General features: G+C 46.9%; 1 protein-coding gene across 2 annotated transcripts in view; it reads left to right on the top strand.

Annotated features, from left to right (window-relative positions):
* The window catches only part of Lss (lanosterol synthase), a 32664-nt gene extending 12226 nt beyond the window's left edge, over positions 1-20438 (top strand). For both annotated transcript variants that reach the window (XM_090350838.1, XM_090350834.1), the window contains exons 14-22: positions 838-888; positions 1338-1487; positions 2174-2270; positions 3211-3316; positions 15181-15246; positions 15705-15785; positions 17280-17450; positions 18765-18843; positions 19386-20438. In XM_090350838.1, coding sequence (XP_090206964.1) covers positions 838-888; positions 1338-1487; positions 2174-2270; positions 3211-3316; positions 15181-15246; positions 15705-15785; positions 17280-17450; positions 18765-18843; positions 19386-19520 — 936 coding nt within the window. In that variant the 3' untranslated portion in view covers positions 19521-20438. The remainder of the gene's footprint in view (positions 1-837; positions 889-1337; positions 1488-2173; positions 2271-3210; positions 3317-15180; positions 15247-15704; positions 15786-17279; positions 17451-18764; positions 18844-19385) is intronic.
* The last annotated feature ends 478 nt before the right edge of the window (positions 20439-20916 follow it).

Raw genomic sequence — 20916 nt, 5'->3', positions numbered from 1 at the left:
CAAAACTCCTCACCCTTTCCTTGTCCTGCTTTCTCCAGACTGGCTTTCCCAGGTTATTCCCACTCTGCCCTACCTGGCTAGGCCACCTCAGTCACCCAAGGGCAGCTCTTGCTATGGCCTGCAGTGGCCTGACACCAGCTGTTAGTTTCTGGTCTTTATGCTGGAGCCGCTGTGTTCAGAGGGTCTGCGCTGGCCCTCCCTCCTCGGAAGCTGCTCTGCCAGATCAGCAGCTTCCCTGAGCTCAGTCTGAACATTTCAGCATTTCACTCCTGCCCACCACCCCTCTCTCAGTCTCTGTCATGGTGTGTTTTCCTCTGCCAGTCCCTACCCCTGCCCTAGCGGAAGTGTTCTCTAGCTTTGTTCCAGCTGGCATTCCCCTTTCCTAGAGCACCTATCCACATGTCCCTGGTTTTCTTACCTTTGATCTCCTTAAGGTGCGGCTTCTTCGGGGGCCTCTCTGTGGCTGAGGCTGTCAAGTCAACATTGCACTTCCCGCTGAGCTCCTGCCCAGTACATGCACTGGGCAGTGAGGCCTAGCAAATCAGACTGGACCCTGCGGCACACCCAGGCCTGTTAGTTCTCTACCTTGGCTGAGCTGAGCATAGCCGCTTAGGACCTGCCTTAAATTCTGTGGACCTGGGCTGGGAGAATAGCCTGTTCAGCCCTGTCTACTGGTCCTGTTTCTCAGCAGTGACAGGGCTGTGGTTGGTCACGTGGATCACGACGCCCAGGGTGCTGTGCTGCCCTGTGGCTGTACCTCCAGTGGCACAGTAGCTCCAGCTCCCACATGGCAGCATGAGGCCCCTGATACCATCGTGACTTTCGCTTTCCACCCAGGTCCCAGACAACCCTCCCAGCTACCAGAAATACTACCGCCAGATGAACAAGGTACGTGTAGAGGCTCTCACCTCAGCTGGCCCTTCCCTGTTGACTCCTTGGACTTGCTCCTCCTGTCGTCAAGGCTGTCACGTGTGGGCAGCCCCAATGCCTCACGGTAATTCAGTCATTATGGCACATAGCAATGTAATAAAGGGCTAAACATGGGGAAGAAAAGCTTGAGTGGACACCAGGCTCCAGGCTGGTAGATGCAAGCTGTTGGAGTTATGTGTGGGCCCAGCCACTGCCTTTCCACCGTGGGGCTCGGAGGGTACCTGCATTCCACCCTCATTCTGAGGCTCAGTCTAAGGGTATCCAGGGTGAGGCTGAAAAACTCTCGGGGTCCTTATATGAAAGACAAGGTCCATTCAAGGTGTGTCCCGCCTTGGGTTTCCTGGACCCTTGATGGGCCCTGCTGGGAAAGAGATGCTTGTCTCAGTGGTCATATTTGTATTCTGCAGGGCGGCTTCTGCTTCAGTACACTGGACTGTGGCTGGATAGTTGCTGACTGCACTGCGGAGGCTTTGAAGTCTGTGCTGCTCTTGCAGGAGAAATGTCCCTCTATCACTGAGCACATCCCCCGAGAACGTCTTTGCGATGCTGTGGCTGTGGTGAGCATTACACGCATGTAGCCCATAGACGCCGGCACTCACCTCTGTTCCCAGGGCCAGGCTGTAGGAGTTTGTGTGGGTTAATATCGGCCATGTACTCAGGAGCTGATGCCTGCCCTGGCTGCAGAGGCCGTATGCACAGCCCCTAAGACTTCACAGTTCTGGAGGCTCAAGGATCTGCCACACCCATGTTGGATCTCTACTAAGCCTGCATTTAGAAGGTTGAAGTGGTCTGTTGGGTATCCGAAGGAAAGCTGAGAAATTCTGTGCCCTCCCCCCCCCCCCTCTCTCTCTCGTTCTGAACCTTGACCCTTAGATCTCAGTCTTGGGGTTACAGCATCTGGTGTGGCTGGGATCGTATGCATGAGATACAGCACTTGGGTCAGGTCCACTCATCTTGTGCAGTCTTTTCCATGTGTGACCATGGAGATTTGCCCCGCCCTGGCAGTGACCGTGGCTCATGAGCAGATGACCCTGTCGGGGTGCTCCCTAGGTGGCTGCAGAAGGCCTGCCTACTATGGTTATAGCAGCTGTGCTGGGCACTTGAGTGTTTGTTTTACATGAAGACTGACTTTATCTCCCATGCCTGTTCTGTTGATGGTCAGCCCTGAGCTGCTTTTAGAAAGCTCTATTGTGATTTGTGGCTACAAGCACACCTAGTTTTCAAGTCGTCCTCTTTATTTTAGTTGCTGAACATGAGGAACAGCGATGGAGGGTTTGCCACATATGAAACCAAACGTGGGGGGTACTTGCTGGAGCTACTGAACCCCTCAGAAGTCTTTGGTAAGTGGGTTGCCACCAGAATGCCTGACCCTACATCCTGGCAGGTCTGTGCTGAGCCTATCCTGAGTTTCAAGTTGGTGGGGTTACTGGATTGTGGATTATCAGAGGCTGTGGTTCTGTCTTGGAGGCCATGCTAGCTCTTGCTTGTACGCAGGATCTTATGCTGTGTGGAAGTTGTCATGGACCCTAAGTATTCTTCTAGGGTTCTGTACCCCGTAAGGGGGCAATGGGAGTCCCTGGGGAGCCTGTGCTGTGACGTGTATTTGCATGTTGTCACTGAACTTTTGGTTGGGGAGGAAGGTTCTTTTTTTCTTTATGTAAAATCTTCTTTTTCTTTCCTTTCTGGTCTCTAGTTATCTCTTGACCTTTTAGTAGTATTTCCTCCCCCCCAGGTGTTTTTGTTTTGTTTTGTTTTATAGGGTAGTGTGTGTATGTCTGTGTGTGTTTGCTCAAAGTTAGTACTCTAACCCCTTGAACCACAAGCTCTATTCCCAACTTTTTTTTTTTTGATGGCTAATTGGACATAAAAGTCATGGATTTGCCTGTCCAGACCGGTTTTGAACCATGATCCTTAGATCTCAGCCTCCAAGGAGCTAGGATTACAGGTGTTAGCCACTGACGTCCAGCTCTGTTGTATATATTTTTATTATTATGGATTAGTTGTACAAGGGGAGGAGGGAAGTTGTGACACATCTACATGTGTATTCAGTGTATCTCTAGCAATCTCAGCCCCTCTATAATTGTTCCTTCCTGAAACAGTATCAACAAGTCAGTGTTCCGGGATGTGGCGCAGCTCTCTACTGTGTCCCACTGGCATTCAGGGGTGATAACCACTTGCAGGCTCTGTGCACTGCTGGGCTCTCGCCAGCTCCTGTCTGGCTGAATTGTAGACCTGGCCATGGCAGAATTCACAGGCCTCGGTCCCTCCTTACTGTTGCAGGGGACATCATGATTGACTACACGTACGTGGAGTGCACCTCGGCAGTGATGCAGGCACTGAGATATTTCCATAAGTACCTCCCAGACTACAGGGCAGCTGAGATCAGGTAAGGAAGAGTGCACTCAGGTGCTCTGCCACCAAGCCAGGGCTACAGTATAGTGCCTCATTTTCTAACAAAGGCCTTATCCACTGGAGTAGGGCAACTGGAGAGGATGGTTCCAATCAACATAGAAGTGGTTTCAGATGTCCCCAATCTATCAGTATACCCCTGGGGTGAGGACAGCACAGTTGTGACACAAAGAATGAGTTATTTACCATCTTTTTTAGTGTATGTAGGTTTTGGGGCTTGAATTTAGGACCCGGGTGCATCCCTGAAATTTTTTGCTCAAGGCTAGTGCTTTACCACTTGAGCTGCAACTCCATTTCCTGCTTTTCAGTGGTTAATTGGGGAGAAGAGTCCCATGGAGTTTACTGACAGGCTAGCTCAAACTGCAGTCCTAGCTGGGATTACAGATGTGATCCAGTGGTACCCAGCAATAATAATAATAATTACCTGTTTATGACTGTTACTTTATCCTCCAAGGTTAAATTGTTGAGTTCAATAGAGACTGTTTTGTTAGGGTTTTTAACAGTTATGATTACGAAAAGGGGGTTTGTGACTTGCTTTTCTTTGAATGTTCTTCTGTTATGATGATGGATTTAGGCGCCAGGGGTTTGCACCTGTAGTCCAAACTACTCAGGATGCTGAGATCTAAGAATCACGATTTGAAGCCAGCCCTAGCCCTGAGTTCAAGCCCCAGGACTGGTGTGGGCACACTCACAAAAGATAATGCAGGACTCATCAATGAGGTCACCTTTTCTTTCTATGCCCTAGGTTTAGGTATTTTTCTATGCTATTTTGCCTTAAATGAAAATTTATCTGGGCACTAAATTTCCTTTAAATCTTACAGGACTATACAGATTTTAGTCCACTCCCCCCCCCTTTTTTTTTGTCGGTCATGGGGCCTGGACTCTGGGCCTGGGCTCTGTCCCTGAGCTCTTCTTCAGCTCAAGGTTACTACCCTACCCATTTTGAGCCACAGTGCCACTTCCCATTTTCTAGTGGTTAATTGGAGATAAGAGTCTCAAGGTTTTGGGGCCGGGAGTTTGGCCTAGTGGTAAAGTGCTTGCCTAGCATGCACGAAGACCCAGGTTCAATTCCTCAGTACCACATATATAGAAAAAAGCTGGAAGTGGTGCTGAGGCTCAAGTAGTAGAGTGCTAAGCCTTGAGAAAAGTCCGAGGACAGTGCCCAGGCCCTGAGCCCAAGCCCAGGACTGGCAAAAAAAAAAAAAAAGTCTCAAGGTGTTTAGGGCCGCAGGCTGGCTTTGAACCTTGATCCTCAGATCTCGGTCTCCTGAGTAGCTAGGATTACAGGTGTGAGCCACCATGCCTGGCTTTGGTTTTCCCATTTTCTGAAAAAAAATATTTTTGTGTTTATATGGTACCAAGGAATCAAACCCAAGGCCTCGTGCATGCTAAGCCACATTCCTTGCCCCTAGTTTTCCCATTTAAGCTTTACTGATTGTTACACTGTTGCCGGGGCCAACCGGCAGCAAACCAGGGTTCGCAGATTGGGGTTCCTGAAATAGGGGACAAGGACTAGGAAGAAAAAGAAGAGAGACAGACACACCGGGTCCGGGATGTCCGCAGTCCAGGCAAAGACTGCCGAGACTGCCGCGTTTATTTTCCACTCCCCCTTCTTCCCTCCTCCTCTCTCAGGGAACCTCCAGGTGTTACATTCATATGGTAATTCTCAGGTCATTTACATAGAATAGGGCCAGAAAGCAATAAGACAATATAGCCATCATCTGATGCAAGTCAAGGTACAGTTTGATTCCACTCTGGCTCCCAACATGTCCCCCGTTTTTTATTTTAAAAGAAACACAAGTGCAATTTTTACTCTTTTCTATACCCCTAATTTATCCTGTCACATTTTCCAAAAATGACTTTGGTCCCTTGGTCCAATGGGGATTTGATGGGCGGAGATTCAACTTCCGTGACTTCTTCAAGCTGACTCAGGGGCGCCGTCTCCATGCTTGACCAGGGACCTTAAGAAGCCCAGCCTGTTTTATCAAGGGGTTGCAAGGATTAGACACCAGGAACAACAATCTACTCCAAACTAGAAATCATACTTGACATTCAACAACTGCACAAACCATCCTTGGCCACAACAGCGCAGCCTACCTAGCACCCATTTGCAAAGGCTTTTTCTTGATTGTCTGGGGAACTAAATTTCTGCAACCTTAACAATGCTTCAGTTGTCAGATCTAAACAGATTAATAGAGACACAAGCCTCAGATCCACAAACTTTTCCTGAATTTGTGGCTGGTGTCAAAAATAAAAAATAAAAATTTTACTCAATTAGGACTTTAAACTACCCGCTATCACAGAAGATTGACAAGTTCCTGCCCAGTTATGAAAGGCACGGGCATTAGTAAGGCATGCTTACAAACTATTCTATGACCTCCCGGCTCTGATTAATTTGAATGGCCAAGCACAAGTGACTCTAAGATCTGACAACATCTCTGCCATCCAAGCAGAGGCTTTCCTGTCCCAGTAGTGTCTCTCCACACAGGGATAAACATCCCATTGGCATTTCACTTTGTTGATTGTTGGATTTGAACTCAGGGTCTGGGCGCTGTCTCTCAGCTCTCCAGCTCAAGGCTAGCACCCTGCCACTGTGAGTCCCGAGCTTGGTGCTTGAGTGCTTCCCCCCAGCTTTTCAGCTCAGAGCTAGCACTCTGCCACTTCGAGCTCCAAAGCAACTCTGTCCCAGCATCCTGCTGGCAGATTAGACACCACAGTCTCACAGGGACTTTGCTTTGCCCGGGCAGGCTCAAAACTGTGGCTTTCAGATCAATGAGTCCTACAAAAGGCCACTTTACTCCAATTAGAAGCAACAAGGTGGTCAATACAGAAATAGTCTCTAAGCATGATCTTACCTGGAACTTGGTGAGGGCCAAACTTACATCTGAATGAGGATCTGCTGTCCTTCTCCATGGGCCTTCTGGAGATTGCTATAAAGTAACTTACAAGAGTAAGCTGAAATAGCAATTAAGCAACCATTTTGATAGTCCTAATTTTCCTTGTTTCGTTTTTTTTTTGAAACAAAGCTTTAGGACAACTTTACTTTTAAATTTTGTTCAGAAATGGTTTCTAATTTTCTTTAAAACTTTTACACTTTTTAACTTAAACTCTTAACACTTTGGTCTTTATTTGCATTTGAAAAACCTTTAAGGCTAAAGGAATTCCCTTTGCCTCCAGGCCCTCTGAGGCTCAAGGCACTCCTCTTGCCTTTTAGAAAAAAGGGCTCTTTTGCAGTTTAGATTACTGTCTAGAACTCCAACAACAGTTTAAACTCAAATAACAGTTTTTCCCTAATTCAAGAACTATAGACATCAGTGCACCAAAAGTCTAAGTCTGGACTTAGTTTCCTCTCCTTTTTTAAAATACACCCAATAGCATGGAGATAAACCTTTAAACATTCCTTTAAAATACTAATCACATTATCCACATTTTACCATCAGATTTCTAGTGTCAGTTTGCAAAAAAGGACAGGCAAAATTTCTGACGTTAATGAACAATTTTACATTTAAATTTCTAATACATGTTTCCAAACTTTAACTTAAAGTAATAAATCCCAAATTCCCTAACACCTCTGTGCTGAACAGGATACAATGTTTACAATGTAAACAGCTGTATGTATTGCAATACCAGATTTTTTAAAATGCAGATTTCAGGATCTTTAGAAAAATACTTTTTACCAGTTTTTCTTTAAAACAATGCAATAATACTTTTAAGACAGAGGAAACATTCAAGCATAATAATTTTCTTGAAGTTTAGACTTAGATTTACCCAATTGCCTTTGTTTCAAATGAGTTCAACCATTGTTTTATACAGCATGCTGACAATTTAACCTTGAACATGTTCACTCACTCATTCACACACATTCATACTCAAAGATCATAAAGTGCGCAAAATTAATATTGGCCGTTCGTTTTCCGGAAGTTTGTGTCAAGAGAGTTTTGCCAATTTTACTCTTATAGATGAGAACCAGGTTCAAAACAAAACTTTTTGCAAGGCAACTTAGCTGGAATTTATTTTTCCAGGGCTTGTCACAACTGCAGACATGGGGGAGCGGCCATGCTAGGCCCAGAAATGTTCAAATAAATAACAAGGATGTGTGCTTGAGTATGCACAAAAAAACCATAAGGATCCATACTTAGAAATGGTACCAATTTTTAAAGACAAAACTGGACAAGGAAAAATATGTAACACGAACAAGACAGAGAAACGGAGACTTTTAAATAATCAGACATTGACATATAACAAGAAAATTGGACTCAATCAGATACACTTAACACAAAAAACATGAGCTCAAATGAATGTTTTCACCAAACAGTTATTTTTAGATTTAGACATGTCTTGCTGGTGGGACTCTCAGGTATGCCTTGTTATCGACAAGAAACTCAGAAGGGGAGGGGGGGTCAAGGCGTCCCTTGACCACCCAGGCCTCTGTTTTAGGCCCACAGTGCACCTTTTCAAACAAACAAACAAACAAAAATAAAATAAAATAAAATAAAATAAAACGCAGACATACAAGGGGGTCGGCCGACTTCTGCTTACCTCTGGAGGCCTTTGCTTTTCACCTGGGCATCTTTTACAAAAAAGGTTATTAAGAAGAGGGCTGGTAAAGACAAAATAATGTCACATATTAAATTGTGTAGAGTCAATAAATATGTTAAAAGGTCCCTACATAATAGTAAAAGGAGGAGAAACACAGCTCATATGAATGTGTGGAACAAGTGGATCAGTAGCAGTCCCGATTGACATGCACAAATAACTCAGGTCCTTCCCACGTCGCAGGATGCACCACTGGAGGGTTGGGGGTGTAGGCCCAGTGAGTCGCTGCTTGGATGGCCACTGTCACTCTCCACGATCCGAACGCAGCGTTCAGGCAGCCAGCGGGTGTCATTTTCTCCTTGTGAAAAAACACATAGATGCCCTCGACCCCAGGTTAGAACAGGATCGGGTCCATGCCAAGCACCAGTTAGGGGATCCTTTCATTTTACTAAGGCAAAAGCACGCTGCTCTCTTTTTGCCCAGAATCGCTGAGCAGCAGATAAATTATTTGGATCCAAATTCAAAAAATTTAAAACAAATAAAGCATGATTGAGTATATTCACAGGGGTAGCGGGATACGACTCTCCTTTCTGTATTTTAGCAATTTGATGTTTTAATAATCCATTAGCTCTCTCCACGATGCCTTGACCTTGAGGATTGTAAGGAATGCCTGTAATATGAGTGATATTATAGGAATGGCAGAAGGATTGAAATGCTCGGCTTGCATAGCCAGGGCCATTATCTGTTTTTATTTGCGAGGGAATCCCCATCTCAGCAAAGCATCGAATGCAGTGAGAGATACAATGTTTAGTGGCTTCCCCAGCAAGGGGGGTGGCCAAGATAAAATTAGAATAAGTATCTACAGTAACATGAACATATTTTAATCGGCCAAATGATGGAACATGTGTGACATCCATCTGCCAAATGTGATTAGAAAGCAGTCCTCGTGGATTTATGCCTAAATGGGGGGCTGGTGAAAAAGGGACACAGTTGGAGCAAGTCTTAACTATTTGACGTGCCGCTTCTCTAGATAATTTGAACTGTCGGCGCAAGGCTCGACTGTTTTGATGATGGATGGCATGTGACTGCTTAGCAAGTTCAACCTGAGTTAAGTAAACTCTGGTGGCGGAGTCAGTAACTGCATTGCCCTCACTTAAAGGGCCAGGAAGATTAGTGTGAGCTCGAACAAAGCCAAAAAAACAGGGGTGGTTGCGAGAACAAAGCAAAGTTTGTACTTGGCGAAATTGGGTCTGAATATTGGAGTTAGTAGTTCCAATAAAGGGAACAGTTTCTATGACTTGAAGAGCACGAATTACATATTGACTGTCTGAGTATAAGTTAAAGGGCTCGTCTTGTAACAGGACGAGTGCTTGTAAAACAGCCTCTAATTCCACCTCTTGGGCGGAGGAAAAACCCGTAACCCAAGATTGAGTTTTCCCATTAATGGTCAAAGCAGCCGTTCCATTAGAGGATCCATCTGTAAATACCAAAGCAGCAGAAGATAAAGGCGAGGCCCGTACTATGGAAGGAAATAGAAACGTATGACACGCAGCAAATTGGAGAAGTTTGTTAGACGGGTAGTGATGCAAAATTTTCCCTGTATAATTGGCCCAAGCAATGGCCCAAGAATCGCAATGGGCGAATAGCCAATCTTGTTGTTGTAGATTATATGGGACACAGATAAAATGAGGTTCCTGACCTAAATATTTACGGGAATCCACTCGGCACATATGTATCAGATTAGCTACCAATTCGTAGTAGGGGGTCAGCACTTTGCCGGGTGTTGATGGTAGATAAAGCCATAAAAGTGGGCCATCCTGCCACAATACAGCAGTTGGGGAGTGAGAAGTAGCTAAAATATAAACTCCCCATGGTTTAGAATAGTCACAATAGGTCACTTGTTGCTGGGAAATTGCCTTTTCTACAATTTGGATGGCCCTCCTGGCGTCAGGATTTAATTCGCGCAAGGATGTAGGGTTGGTATCTCCTTTTAAGAGATCAAAGAGGGGTTTTAACTCTCCTGTGGAGAGCTTTAGATAAGGCCGAAGCCAATTTATATCTCCTAAGAATTGCTGAAAATCATGAAGAGTTCTTAAGTGGGAAGTTTTTAATTGTATTTTTTGGCTTTTAAAATAGTGTGGGCCTAATATATGGCCTAGATATGTAAAAGGGGGGTGTTCCTGAACCTTTTCAGCTGCTATTATAAGGCCAAAGAGGCTCAGATCTTGCTTTAGTTGTCCAAAGGCTTGTCGTACGATGATAGGGTCAGAACAAGCCAACAAGATGTCATCCATATAATGAACAATATAAACAGAAGAAAATTTTTCACGAGTGGAAGAAATGGCTCTAGCTACAAAACTTTGACAAAGTTGGGCTATTTGCCATGCCCTGTGGGAGCACAAGCCAGTGATATCGCTTCATGGGTTCTTTAAAATTAACAGAGGGGACGCTGAAGGCAAAGCGCTTACAGTCTTGGGGCGCCAGGGGTATAGTATAGAAACAATCCTTCAAATCTATAATAATCTTATAAGTATCCTTTGGGATTGCCATGGGTGAAGGCAAGCCAGGCTGTAGGGCCCCCATCAGTTCCATTGTCGCGTTAACCTTTCTCAAATCCTGTAACAGCCTCCATTTACCTGACTTTTTCTTTATAACAAAAATTGGAGAATTCCATGGAGAGTTAGAAGGGGCCACATGTCCCAAGTCCAGCTGTTCCTGTACCAGCTGCTGAGCTGCAATGATCTTTTCTAGAGAAAGAGGCCACTGTTCAACCCATACCGGTTGTTCAGAGAGCCAATTTATGGGATCAGCATGAGGGGGAGGGCAAACGACAGCTCCCGTCAAGGGATACCCCAATCCTTGTCTCGTAGGGTGAGACTGGGGTTGGAGTGGCTCTAGCTCCCCCTGTGCTGCTCGGCCTAGTCCCCTAAAGGGGAGGAGGCCTTGATCAAGTAACTGCTTAGTGACCGCAGCACTAGGACTAAACATATACACTCCCATTTTTTCCATGATATCATGACCCCATAAATTAATTGGCAGATGATCCAAGACAAATGGCTGAAAATGACCAGAGTGCCCTTCCTCATCTCTCCAAACAAGGATCGCACTGCTCTGCTGTGGGTCAGTTGCTTGCCCAACCCCCTGTAGGGAAGTCATAGAGGTTGTCAGGGGCCATTGGGCTGGCCAATGTTTTTTAGATATCACAGACACATCTGCTCCAGTGTCTAATATTCCTTTAAAGGGCTTTTCTTGTATAAATATAGTCATCTCAGGCCTCTCTTGTTTTATGCTTTGTACCCAATAGATATCAGAAGATCTAAATCCTCTCTGTCCACATGGGGAATTAGCAGTCTCCCCGGGAGGTAAAGGCACAAGTATTAATTGTGCTAATTTTTGACCGGCTGGGATCGATACCACGTGTTTCGGGGCAGAGGCCATAACTTTGATTTCTCCAGTAAAATCCTGGTCAATTTTGCCAGGTGTAATCTGTATCCCTTTAAGGGCTGAGCTACTTCGCCCTAACAGCAATCCAGCCACTCCCGGGGGAAGGGGGCCGAAGACCCCCGTGGGGAGAGCTTGTGTCCCCATCTCTGGGGTCAATACTGAGCAGGTGGAGGAACAGAGGTCCCATCCTGCACTTCCTGGGGTGGCACGGAGGAGGCCGGAGACTGATTTTGGGGGGTTGTTAGAAGATGCACTTGTGGCCGAGAAGAGGGAGGGACTGCCCCATGGTTTTGCGGGGCCAGGGGCTGGCCCCTTCTCCAGTTTCCCAAATACGGGCGGCCATTGCGATTTGTTGCTGACTTGCAATCTTTAGCCCAGTGCTTCCCTTTACCACAGCGTGGACATGTGCCAGGTGATTTTTCTCTCTTTTGCCTGGCCTGGCGTGGGCATTGCGTCATCCAATGTCCTATTTGTCCACAAGAAAAGCAACGCCCTGGGGGTCTAGCATCCCGAGAATGCCGCTGACCTCTATATTTTAGAGACTCAGTAACAGTCTTTCCTTGAGGAGCGGCGGCTAAAGTAAGGCCTTGTACATGGGAGGGTCCAATATCAGCACACAGTGAAATAAAGTCCGTGATTCCTCCCTTATTCCTATGGGGTCTGATAGCCGCCTGACAGGCGGCGTTGGCATTTTCATAGGCTATGTGTCTAACTATACTCTCCCTTGCATTCTCATCTTGTACTAGGCAGTCTGCAGTCTCCATTAATCGAGACAAAAATTCTAGATAAGGTTCATTCGGTCCCTGTTTAACTTCTACTAGATTTTTTGTACGATTGGAATTGCGTAACTTTTTCCAAGCCTCTCTCGCCGCAGCATTTATTTGTAAATAGGCCTCCTTTGCATAACCCAATTGATCTTCGGTGTTTTTATAGGTTCCCTCTCCTAACAACTGATCAACAGTGTAAGGCAGGTTCTTAGACCTATTTGTTTCAATTTTAGCCCGACACTGTGCAGTGAACTCTGTCTCCCATAATAAGTACTCTCCTGCATTAAGGCATGCTCTGGCAAGCCGCTTCCAGTCATTTGGGCATGCAATACCAGCACACGCGGCCTCCAATATTACTTGAGTAAAAGGGGCAGTTGGCCCATATTGGGAGCAGGCATTTTTTAAATCCTGTAATAGTTTAACAGGAACAGGTTGATGGTATACTTGTTCATCATGATCAACTAAACTAGGGAAGCATCGAGGCCCTGAAATACCTTCTCTCTCTCTAGCAGCCTGAGTCAGGTTTAATTGCGATGCACTGTGCCTGGTTGTAGTGCCTGTTAAAAGGGACTTGTTGCTAGGGCCTTTAGGCTTGCCTAAAGGTTGAGAAAGGGATTGAGGCCGTAAGGCTGCAGCCGGAGGCGGTGGGTGTGAGGGGTAAGGTTTAGAATCAGACACCATAGTGGCCTGAGGGTCATATTTCTTTCCTACTTCTGGGGGGGCTCTCTGCTCGGTCCCCATTTTCGATAGAAGATGTAGCATTTCTTCTAACTTCTTCTCTATCGTAGCCACCCGGCCCTCCAATGACTCATCATAACTTTCCTCCTTGGTATTCAGACCTGAATTCTGATACTCAATATCTACTGGTTGTTGTTCCCTTTGCAAGATCTCACTTAGACTCTCTTGGGCTGCGGCATATGGCTCAGCCTCAGGTTCTTCAGAAGGGTCCTTTAACTCATAAAGTTCCCTTAATTCAAGATTAAGTTCAGCATCTTCATGTAGAGGATCTATGTATTTACTTACTAAATTCCACACAGTAATAGCCTCTACTGGGGTCTTTTCGGGGCCATATACATCATAATAATCTTGAATTCTTTTTCCTATCCGCTGCCAGGCTTTTTGGAATTCCTCCTCTATAGACCTCGGGCATGCCTCCTTGAGAAACTGTAGGAAGCTCTGAAGCACCCCCTCTTCCACCCACGTTCCATGGGCTTCAAATAGGCCTGTTAAGATCGGTAGAAATAACCCATGACTATTAGCTTGACCCATAATTTTTACTCCTGACTATACTCTCTTAATAGTCCTACGATGTGTTACTCACCACAGGGAGGGGTCCTTCACCTTCGTCCCAGATTTTCAGGGTCCCTGTTCGGGCGCCAGATGCCGGGGCCAACCGGCAGCAAACCAGGGTTCGCAGATTGGGGTTCCTGAAATAGGGGACAAGGACTAGGAAGAAAAAGAAGAGAGACAGACACACCGGGTCCGGGATGTCCGCAGTCCGGGCAAAGACTGCCGAGACTGCCGCGTTTATTTTCCACTCCCCCTTCTTCCCTCCTCCTCTCCCAGGGAACCTCCAGGTGTTACATTCATATGGTAATTCTCAGGTCATTTACATAGAATAGGGCCAGAAAGCAATAAGACAATATAGCCATCATCTGATGCAAGTCAAGGTACAGTTTGATTCCACTCTGGCTCCCAACACACTGTCATCTGAATTGTTCATTTTTCCTTCCTATCTTACAGATTATTTGAAACAAATCATATTTGTCTCAATCCTGCCTAGAAAACATTTATTTCTTTTATTTTTGTTGGTTGCTTTTCAGACCAAGGCTATCACTCCACACTTGAGCCACAGCACCACTTCCGGTTTTCTGTTGGGTAATTGGACCTGAGAGTCTCGCGGACTTTAGTCCCTGGACTGACTGGCTTTGAGCCTCAATCCTCAGGTCTCAGCCTCCTGAGTAGCTAAGTTTACAAGTGTGAGCCGCCAGCACCCAGCATGTTTTTCTGGTTTTTAATTGGCGATAAAGATCTCATAGACTTTTCTGCCCAGCCAGGCTTTGCTAAGTAGGTGGGATTATAAGCATTAGCCACCAGTGCCCGGCTTTTCATTTATTTTAAATGCATTTGATTTTGATTTCATTGCTTTCTGCGCTTTATTGTTCTACTTTATTTCTTAAAATTTGGATACTTGGATAAATGATTACTTTCCTGAATAGGTTATTTCCTTTTTAATTTTTTTCCCCTAAATCTAGTTCATTTTGTATTTCTTCCCCAACTTCTGTCTGTGGCATTGATCTTGTGTGGAATTGCCTCCTGTAGGTTTCACCTCTCTTGTGGTGGTTGGTTTTGGAACATTATGATCTTAGTCTGTGTCCTATAGCTACTTCTTCCCTCTGTCTGAATATTTATTTGTCTGACTACCTATCTTATCCATCTAATCCATGTATGTATCTATCCATCTATTCATCCATTGATTATGCATGCCAGTGTGCAGCCTGAACTCAGGGCCTGGGCACTGTCCCTGAGCTTTTATGCTCAGGGCTAGCTAGCACTCTGCCACTTGAGCTTTAACTCCATTTCTAGCTTTTTGGTAGTTAATTGTAGATAAGTGTCTCACAGGCTTTCCTGCCCCACTTGTCTTTGAACCATGATCCTTAGATTTCATACTCCAGAGCAGCTAGGATTATGGGCATGAGCCTACTGGTGCCTGGCTGAATATTTATTTTGACCTTTTTTTTTTTTTTTTTTTTTGGTGGGTCATGGGGCTTGAACTCGGCCTGGGTGCTATCCCTTAGCTCTTCAGCTCAAGGCTACCCTTGAGCCAAGCCCCATTGCCCATTTTCTAGAAGTTAATTGGAGGTAAGAGTCTCAGGTCTTTTTATGCCCAGGCTGGCTTTGAACCTTGATCCTCAGCTCTCAGCCTCCTGAGTAGCTAGGATTACAGGTGCGAGCCACCGCACCTGGCTTAATTTTGACCTATTTTTAAGGGAGAATATGCCTGCCTCCCTGAGATTGTATTGTAGGTGGGGTTGGGGTTGGGCATTGCAGCCATGAGGGCATAGTCATTGGACCAACCATGCCTGAATTTCAGTGAGACTCTCAAGCAAGGCCTGGAGTTCTGCCGACAGCAGCAGCGGGCTGATGGCTCCTGGGAGGGGTGAGTGATTTCCTAACCCCATTCACAGGAGGAGAAGAGGACAGGAGTCACCCACAGGCCTAGTGTTCAGTCCTGCGGTAGCCTTCCTGGGAGGCTGCATACTGCCATACCAGAAATTCCCAGGACTTCTTGAGGTCCTTGCTCCGTAGCCAACGACAGGCTTTTCCTTAGGCTTGGTGGTGGGTTAGAGGGAACATGTGGGCTGTGTGTGGGAAGTATTTTGTCTTCCTTCCCCACCGTAGTCCTCAGTCTTTCTATTGTGCTGGTGGTAGCAGAGGTTGAGCAAGGTTGACCGTGCTGTCGTAAGTGGTCTCCACATTCACAGTGGCAATGACTGGAGGGTTGTGTGACTGCTCAGCCATAACCTTTCCTTGGTGCACAAGGGTGTCCCAGGGTGGGCAGCATGTCTCATCACACTGGGAGGACCAAGGCTCAGACTCTCCTTTGTTTCCCTTCAGCTCCTGGGGGGTTTGCTTCACCTATGGTACCTGGTTTGGTCTGGAAGCTTTTGCCTGCATGGGGTATACCTACGAAGACGGGTGAGTTCAGGTGCTTGCTGTAGGCGGGTAAAGGTGTTGTCACTGTGATGTTCCATGTGGTGATCTCCTGGTTTGATGTTTGATTGTTTAAAAATATTTTTATTATAATTAATACAAGGGTAACATTATATTCGCCAGATAGAAGGTGCATTACTTCACAATCATTACTACCCCTTCTCATGTTTTTGTCCCCATTTTCCTCCCCCACCTTCTGATGTTTCATTTTTTTGTTTTCTTTTGCCAGTCCTGGGTCTTGAACTCAGGGCCTGAGCACTGTCCTGGGGCTTTCCTCGAGGCTAGTACTCTACCACTTGAGCCACAGCACCACTTCCAGCTTTTTCTGTGTATGTGGTACTGGAAAATCAAACCCAGGGTTTCTTGCATGCTAGGCAAGCACTCTACCACTAGGCCAAATTCCATCCCCTGATTTTATTTTTGTCAGTTGTGGGGGCCTTGAACTCAGGGCCTGGGCTTTTTTTTCTCTTTTTCTTTTTTTCTAGTCCTAGGGCTTGAACTCAAGCAATGTCTCTGGGCTCTCTCAAGGCTAGAGCTCTACCACTTGTATATGGTACCAAGGAATCAAACCTGGGTCTTTGTGCATGGTAGGCAAGTACTCTACCACTAGGGAAAACTCCTGGCTTCCCTAAGCTCTTTTGCTCAAGGCTAGCATTCTACCATTTTGAGCCACAGCTCTACTTGTGGTTTTCTAGTGGTTAATTGGAGATAAGAGGCTCAAGGAGTTCCCTGCCTGAGCCAGCTTTGAACTGCAATCCTTAGATCTCAGCCTCCTGAGCAGCTAAGATTATAGGTGTGAGGCACCAGAACCTGGCTTGATTTTTTTTTTTTTTTTTTTGCCAGTCCTGGGCTTGAGCTCAGGGCCTGAGCACTGTCCTTGGACTTTCTCAAGGCTAGAGCTCTACCACTTGAGCCTCAGCACCACTTGCAGCTTTTTTTTTCTATGTATGTGGTACCAAGGAATCGAACCCGGGTCTTCATGCATGCTAGGCAAGCACTTTAACCACTAGGCCAAACTCCCGGCCCCTGGCTTGATTTTTATTAAATGTTTTTTATGTTTTAAATAAGTGCCCAAGGGTCATCCCCAAACCTTGAGTTCAAGCCCCAGGAGTGGCAAAAAGAAAATGAGAATGTCTTGGTTGGGACACAGACTTTCCTGTTTCCTGACCCTCAGGTCTCCTCAGCTCTGGCCTCCTGGCCCTCTTTGCTCATGACTTACCTCATCCTAGATTTGAGAGGTCTAGGGTCCTGGGTATTTGCTGGGAAGGGGTCCTCCTGTCTTCGGAGCTTTGGGACCCATTGTCTATGGAGGGTTAGGATGCGCTTTAACTAGATGCAACCTGGGTACTCTGAATCTGTCTTCAAGTGTCCACCCCCAGATACTTGGCTTGCTGCACCACATGGCTGTCATCATGGCTTCCATCGATGTAAGGCAGCTAACTTTCCCCTGGTGTGGTGTCTCAAATTTGGTTTCTGCAGGGCTGCCTGTGCTGAGGTCTCCCGGGCCTGCAACTTCCTCCTGTCCCGACAGATGGCAGATGGAGGTTGGGGAGAGGACTTTGAATCCTGTAAGCAGAGGCGTTATGTGCAGAGTGCCAAGTCCCAGGTCCACAACACCTGCTGGGCCCTGATGGGACTGATGGCTGTCAGGTAGGGGCAGTGGGCCAGGTGACCAGGGACACATGACTGGGAGCAGGTGGCCTAAGTTGAGAGCAGTTAAAGAAGAGATGATGAGACTACAGGTTTCACTGCTGTTCTGCTGCCTCTGCAGAATGGAGTCCACTCCAGGAGCCACATGCCCTGTCCCCCAGGCTAAGTGGCAACCTGTGCAGCTGAGTGGGGCCTTGTAGAGTCTGGTCTAGGATGTGGACCGCTCCATCTTGCCCCCAGGCTAAGGGGCAATCTGTGCACTTGCCAGTGTAGAGGCCAGCACGGGGAAGCACAGCAAGACAAAGCAGGGTCCTAAGGGAAATCATTGGGGTGAGCTGTAATGGTTAGAGGTACCCGTAGGCTGCTGTAGCTGCTCTTGGCCCTCTGTGTCCATAGCTGGTGCTGAGCTACATGTGTGTACCAGTGCACAGAAACACACCCATGTACACCCAGGTGTAGCATATGCATGGCAGTTGGGTGTACATGTGGGTTTATGCACCAGTAGGTCATATACACATGCAAGCATACGCAGGCATATGCGCTGGCAAGTGTGTTTGTCACATGTACAGATTCCAGTCACCTACCACTGCAGGTGTATGAACACATCCATAAAGTATGCACTTTCAGGTTTGTCTATATACACCAGTGTGCAGGTATGTATACATAATATACACCAAGCCTGTGCACTGACAGTTATATGTACAGTTTTATGTACATTCTGCATGAGTGCACACATACACACATACACCCAGGCATGGGCACTTACAGGTGTGTGTGCACACAAGCACACTTAAATGTATGTACTTGCCAGTCTGCCTACAGATGCTTACCAAGGCAAGTGTATGCACACAGAGGTACACGCACTGCACCGCCTGTACCTCCCATTAGCTGTAGAACCACTTGGGAGATCTTTCTAGTCCCCCAGTCAGTATGCAGACCTTGAGGGCAGAACAGTCTCTATTGAACCCTCAGTACTTTTCTCACCCTTGTCAGCAGGTACAGGTTTCTGTGGTCCTCGGTGAGCAGAACAGATACTAGTCTCCGCCAGTCAGTACCTTATGCCAGGCTAAGTGGTCAACCACGTCTTGTAGGGACAAGAAACCTGTTAGATGTGTGCTCCACATGCTCTGCTCACTCCTGTGTTGTACTTCTCAGAAAGACGATAGGTAGAAACAGCCTGCAATGTGGTGGCCGTGCAGGTCACCCATTGTCTCCAGGGAGACACAGTGTACCGGGTTTTGTACTTGCACTTGGTGGTATGAGGTTGAGGGTTTGAGCACATTAGGTGTATTAAGGCTGTCTTCTCTCCCCCAGGCATCCCGACATTGAGGCTCAGGAGAGAGGAGTCAGGTGTTTGCTTGAGAAGCAGCTCCTCAATGGTGACTGGCCTCAGGTGTGTGAGGGTGGCGCTGACCCTTCGGGGCTCTAGGGATCTGAGGTGTGGATGCTGGCTAATCAGAGGCTTGTGCTGGTGGCTGGTCTGGGATGGGTTGCCAGATCTCAGCATATCTTGCTGTTGCTAATGAAGGAAAGTCTGGACAGAAGAAGCCGCTGCAAGACAGACTCTTGGCTTTGACCCTGCACACTGGCATGTGTGTGTGCTAACACACACACAGATTCTGCCAGCTTCCCAATCCGTACTTGCCATTAGGTTTGGACTTTGATTTGCACATGGCCATCTCTGCATGTGCCTGGGGGTATGAGGACCCCCCCCCCCCCCGCCCCGGCTTACTTGGAGAAGTGTGGGGAAAACTGGCATGGCTGTGAGTGCTGAGACCTAGAGGGAAAGAATGCTGCAGAGGCAAGACTCTTGTGTTGGGACCCAAGCGGAATGGGCTTTTGCTTTCTTTGTGTTTACTGTATAGAACCACAGCTCATAGACAAGCATCTTGGCTGCCTGGTGGCTCTTATGGTTATTTCTCTGTGTCCTTCCAGGAGAATATCTCTGGGGTCTTCAACAAGTCCTGCGCCATCAGCTACACAAGCTATAGGAATGTCTTTCCCATCTGGACCCTGGGACGCTTCTCCAACCTGTACCCCGAGAGAGCCCTGGCTGACCACCACCCCTGAGTGCCTCTGCTGTGCCTCTGCCCCGGCTGGTGGACAGTACCACCGTTTGGGTCTAGAGGAGTCTGGGGGTTCTTGCTGGGTGGCATCCTCTTGGAACTCTCCCCTGGACTCCAGCCCCTCAGGCTAAGCATAGGTCTTCCCCAAGGAAATGAGACTACAAGATTTTTCTTTTTTTTCTGTCAGTTGTGGAGCTTGAACGCTTGGCCTGGGCACTGTTCCTGAGCTCTTCAGCTCACGGCTAGCATTCTACTGCGTTGAGCCACAGCACCATTTCGGGTTTTCTGGTGGTTAATTGGAGATAAGAGTCTCATGGACTTTTGTGCCCAGGCTAGATTTGAACCATAATCCTCAGATCTCATTCTCCTGAGTATAGCTAGGATTGCAGGTGTGAGCCACCTGCACCTGATTGAAAGATTTTCTTTTTCTCTTTGCCAGTCCTGGGCTTGAGCTCAGGGCCTGACCATTGTCCTTAGACTTTCTCAAGACTAGAGCTCTACCACTTGAGCCTCAGCACTTTTTCTATGTATGTGGTACAGAGGAATTGAACCCGGGTCTTCGTGCATGGTAGGCAAGCTCTCTACCACTAGGCCACACTCCCGCCCTGACTGAAAGATCTCCCTTGGAGGGGAGTAGTAGCACTTTCTGCCTGGTGCTGTTTTAGAACAGGCCCTGGCCAAGCTTTCCCAGGCCAACAACTGTTGTGCATCTTCTGCTTGCTACGTGTTGGAACCCCATAATGACATGTCTAGTAAACAGCCCTCCAGGAGTGTGGCCCCTGCTCACAGTGCGCAGCTTGGTACCAGCAGTCCCTGGTGTCTCTAAACCATGACCAGATCACTGTAATGAAATAGGTTTGTTTTTTTTTTTTTTTAAAGGAAATGCAGATCCATTTTACATTAAAAATAAAATTTTAAAAAATTGTTATGTGACCATTTCCCTTAATAAACAACACTCAGGCAGGAATGTATCATGGTTATTCTGTTTTGTCCTGCGGCACAGTCATACTTTGGACTTGTCTGGCCATGGACCTGTGGGCCATGCAGCATGCCTGGTCTCTGTTCATGGAGCACAAGGTCTCCAGGCACTGGAGGCAGAACCAAAACCAGGTGCACCATCTTAAGATAGTAAAACGTTCCTGAACTTGAGTCATTGTAGGTGTGAGTCATGGGACTTGAACTCAGCTTCGGCACTGGCTGGCCCTGACCGCTTCAGCTCAAGAGTACTGCTCTACCCTTGAGCACCAAGCCCCACTTCCCATTTTCTAGAGGTTAATTGGAGATAAGAGTCTCAGGTTCTTTTGTGCCCGGGCTGGCTGTGAACCTTCATCCTCAGATCTCAGCCTTCTGAGTAGCTAGGATTACAAGCATGAGCCACCATGTCTGGCAAGTAATTGTAG

Source organism: Megascapheus bottae, chromosome 1 (assembly GCF_031878675.1).
Source record: "Megascapheus bottae isolate mThoBot1 chromosome 1, mThoBot2.hap1, whole genome shotgun sequence".
NCBI lineage: Eukaryota > Metazoa > Chordata > Mammalia > Rodentia > Geomyidae > Megascapheus > Megascapheus bottae.
This window is presented reverse-complemented; position numbering and strand designations above follow the sequence as displayed.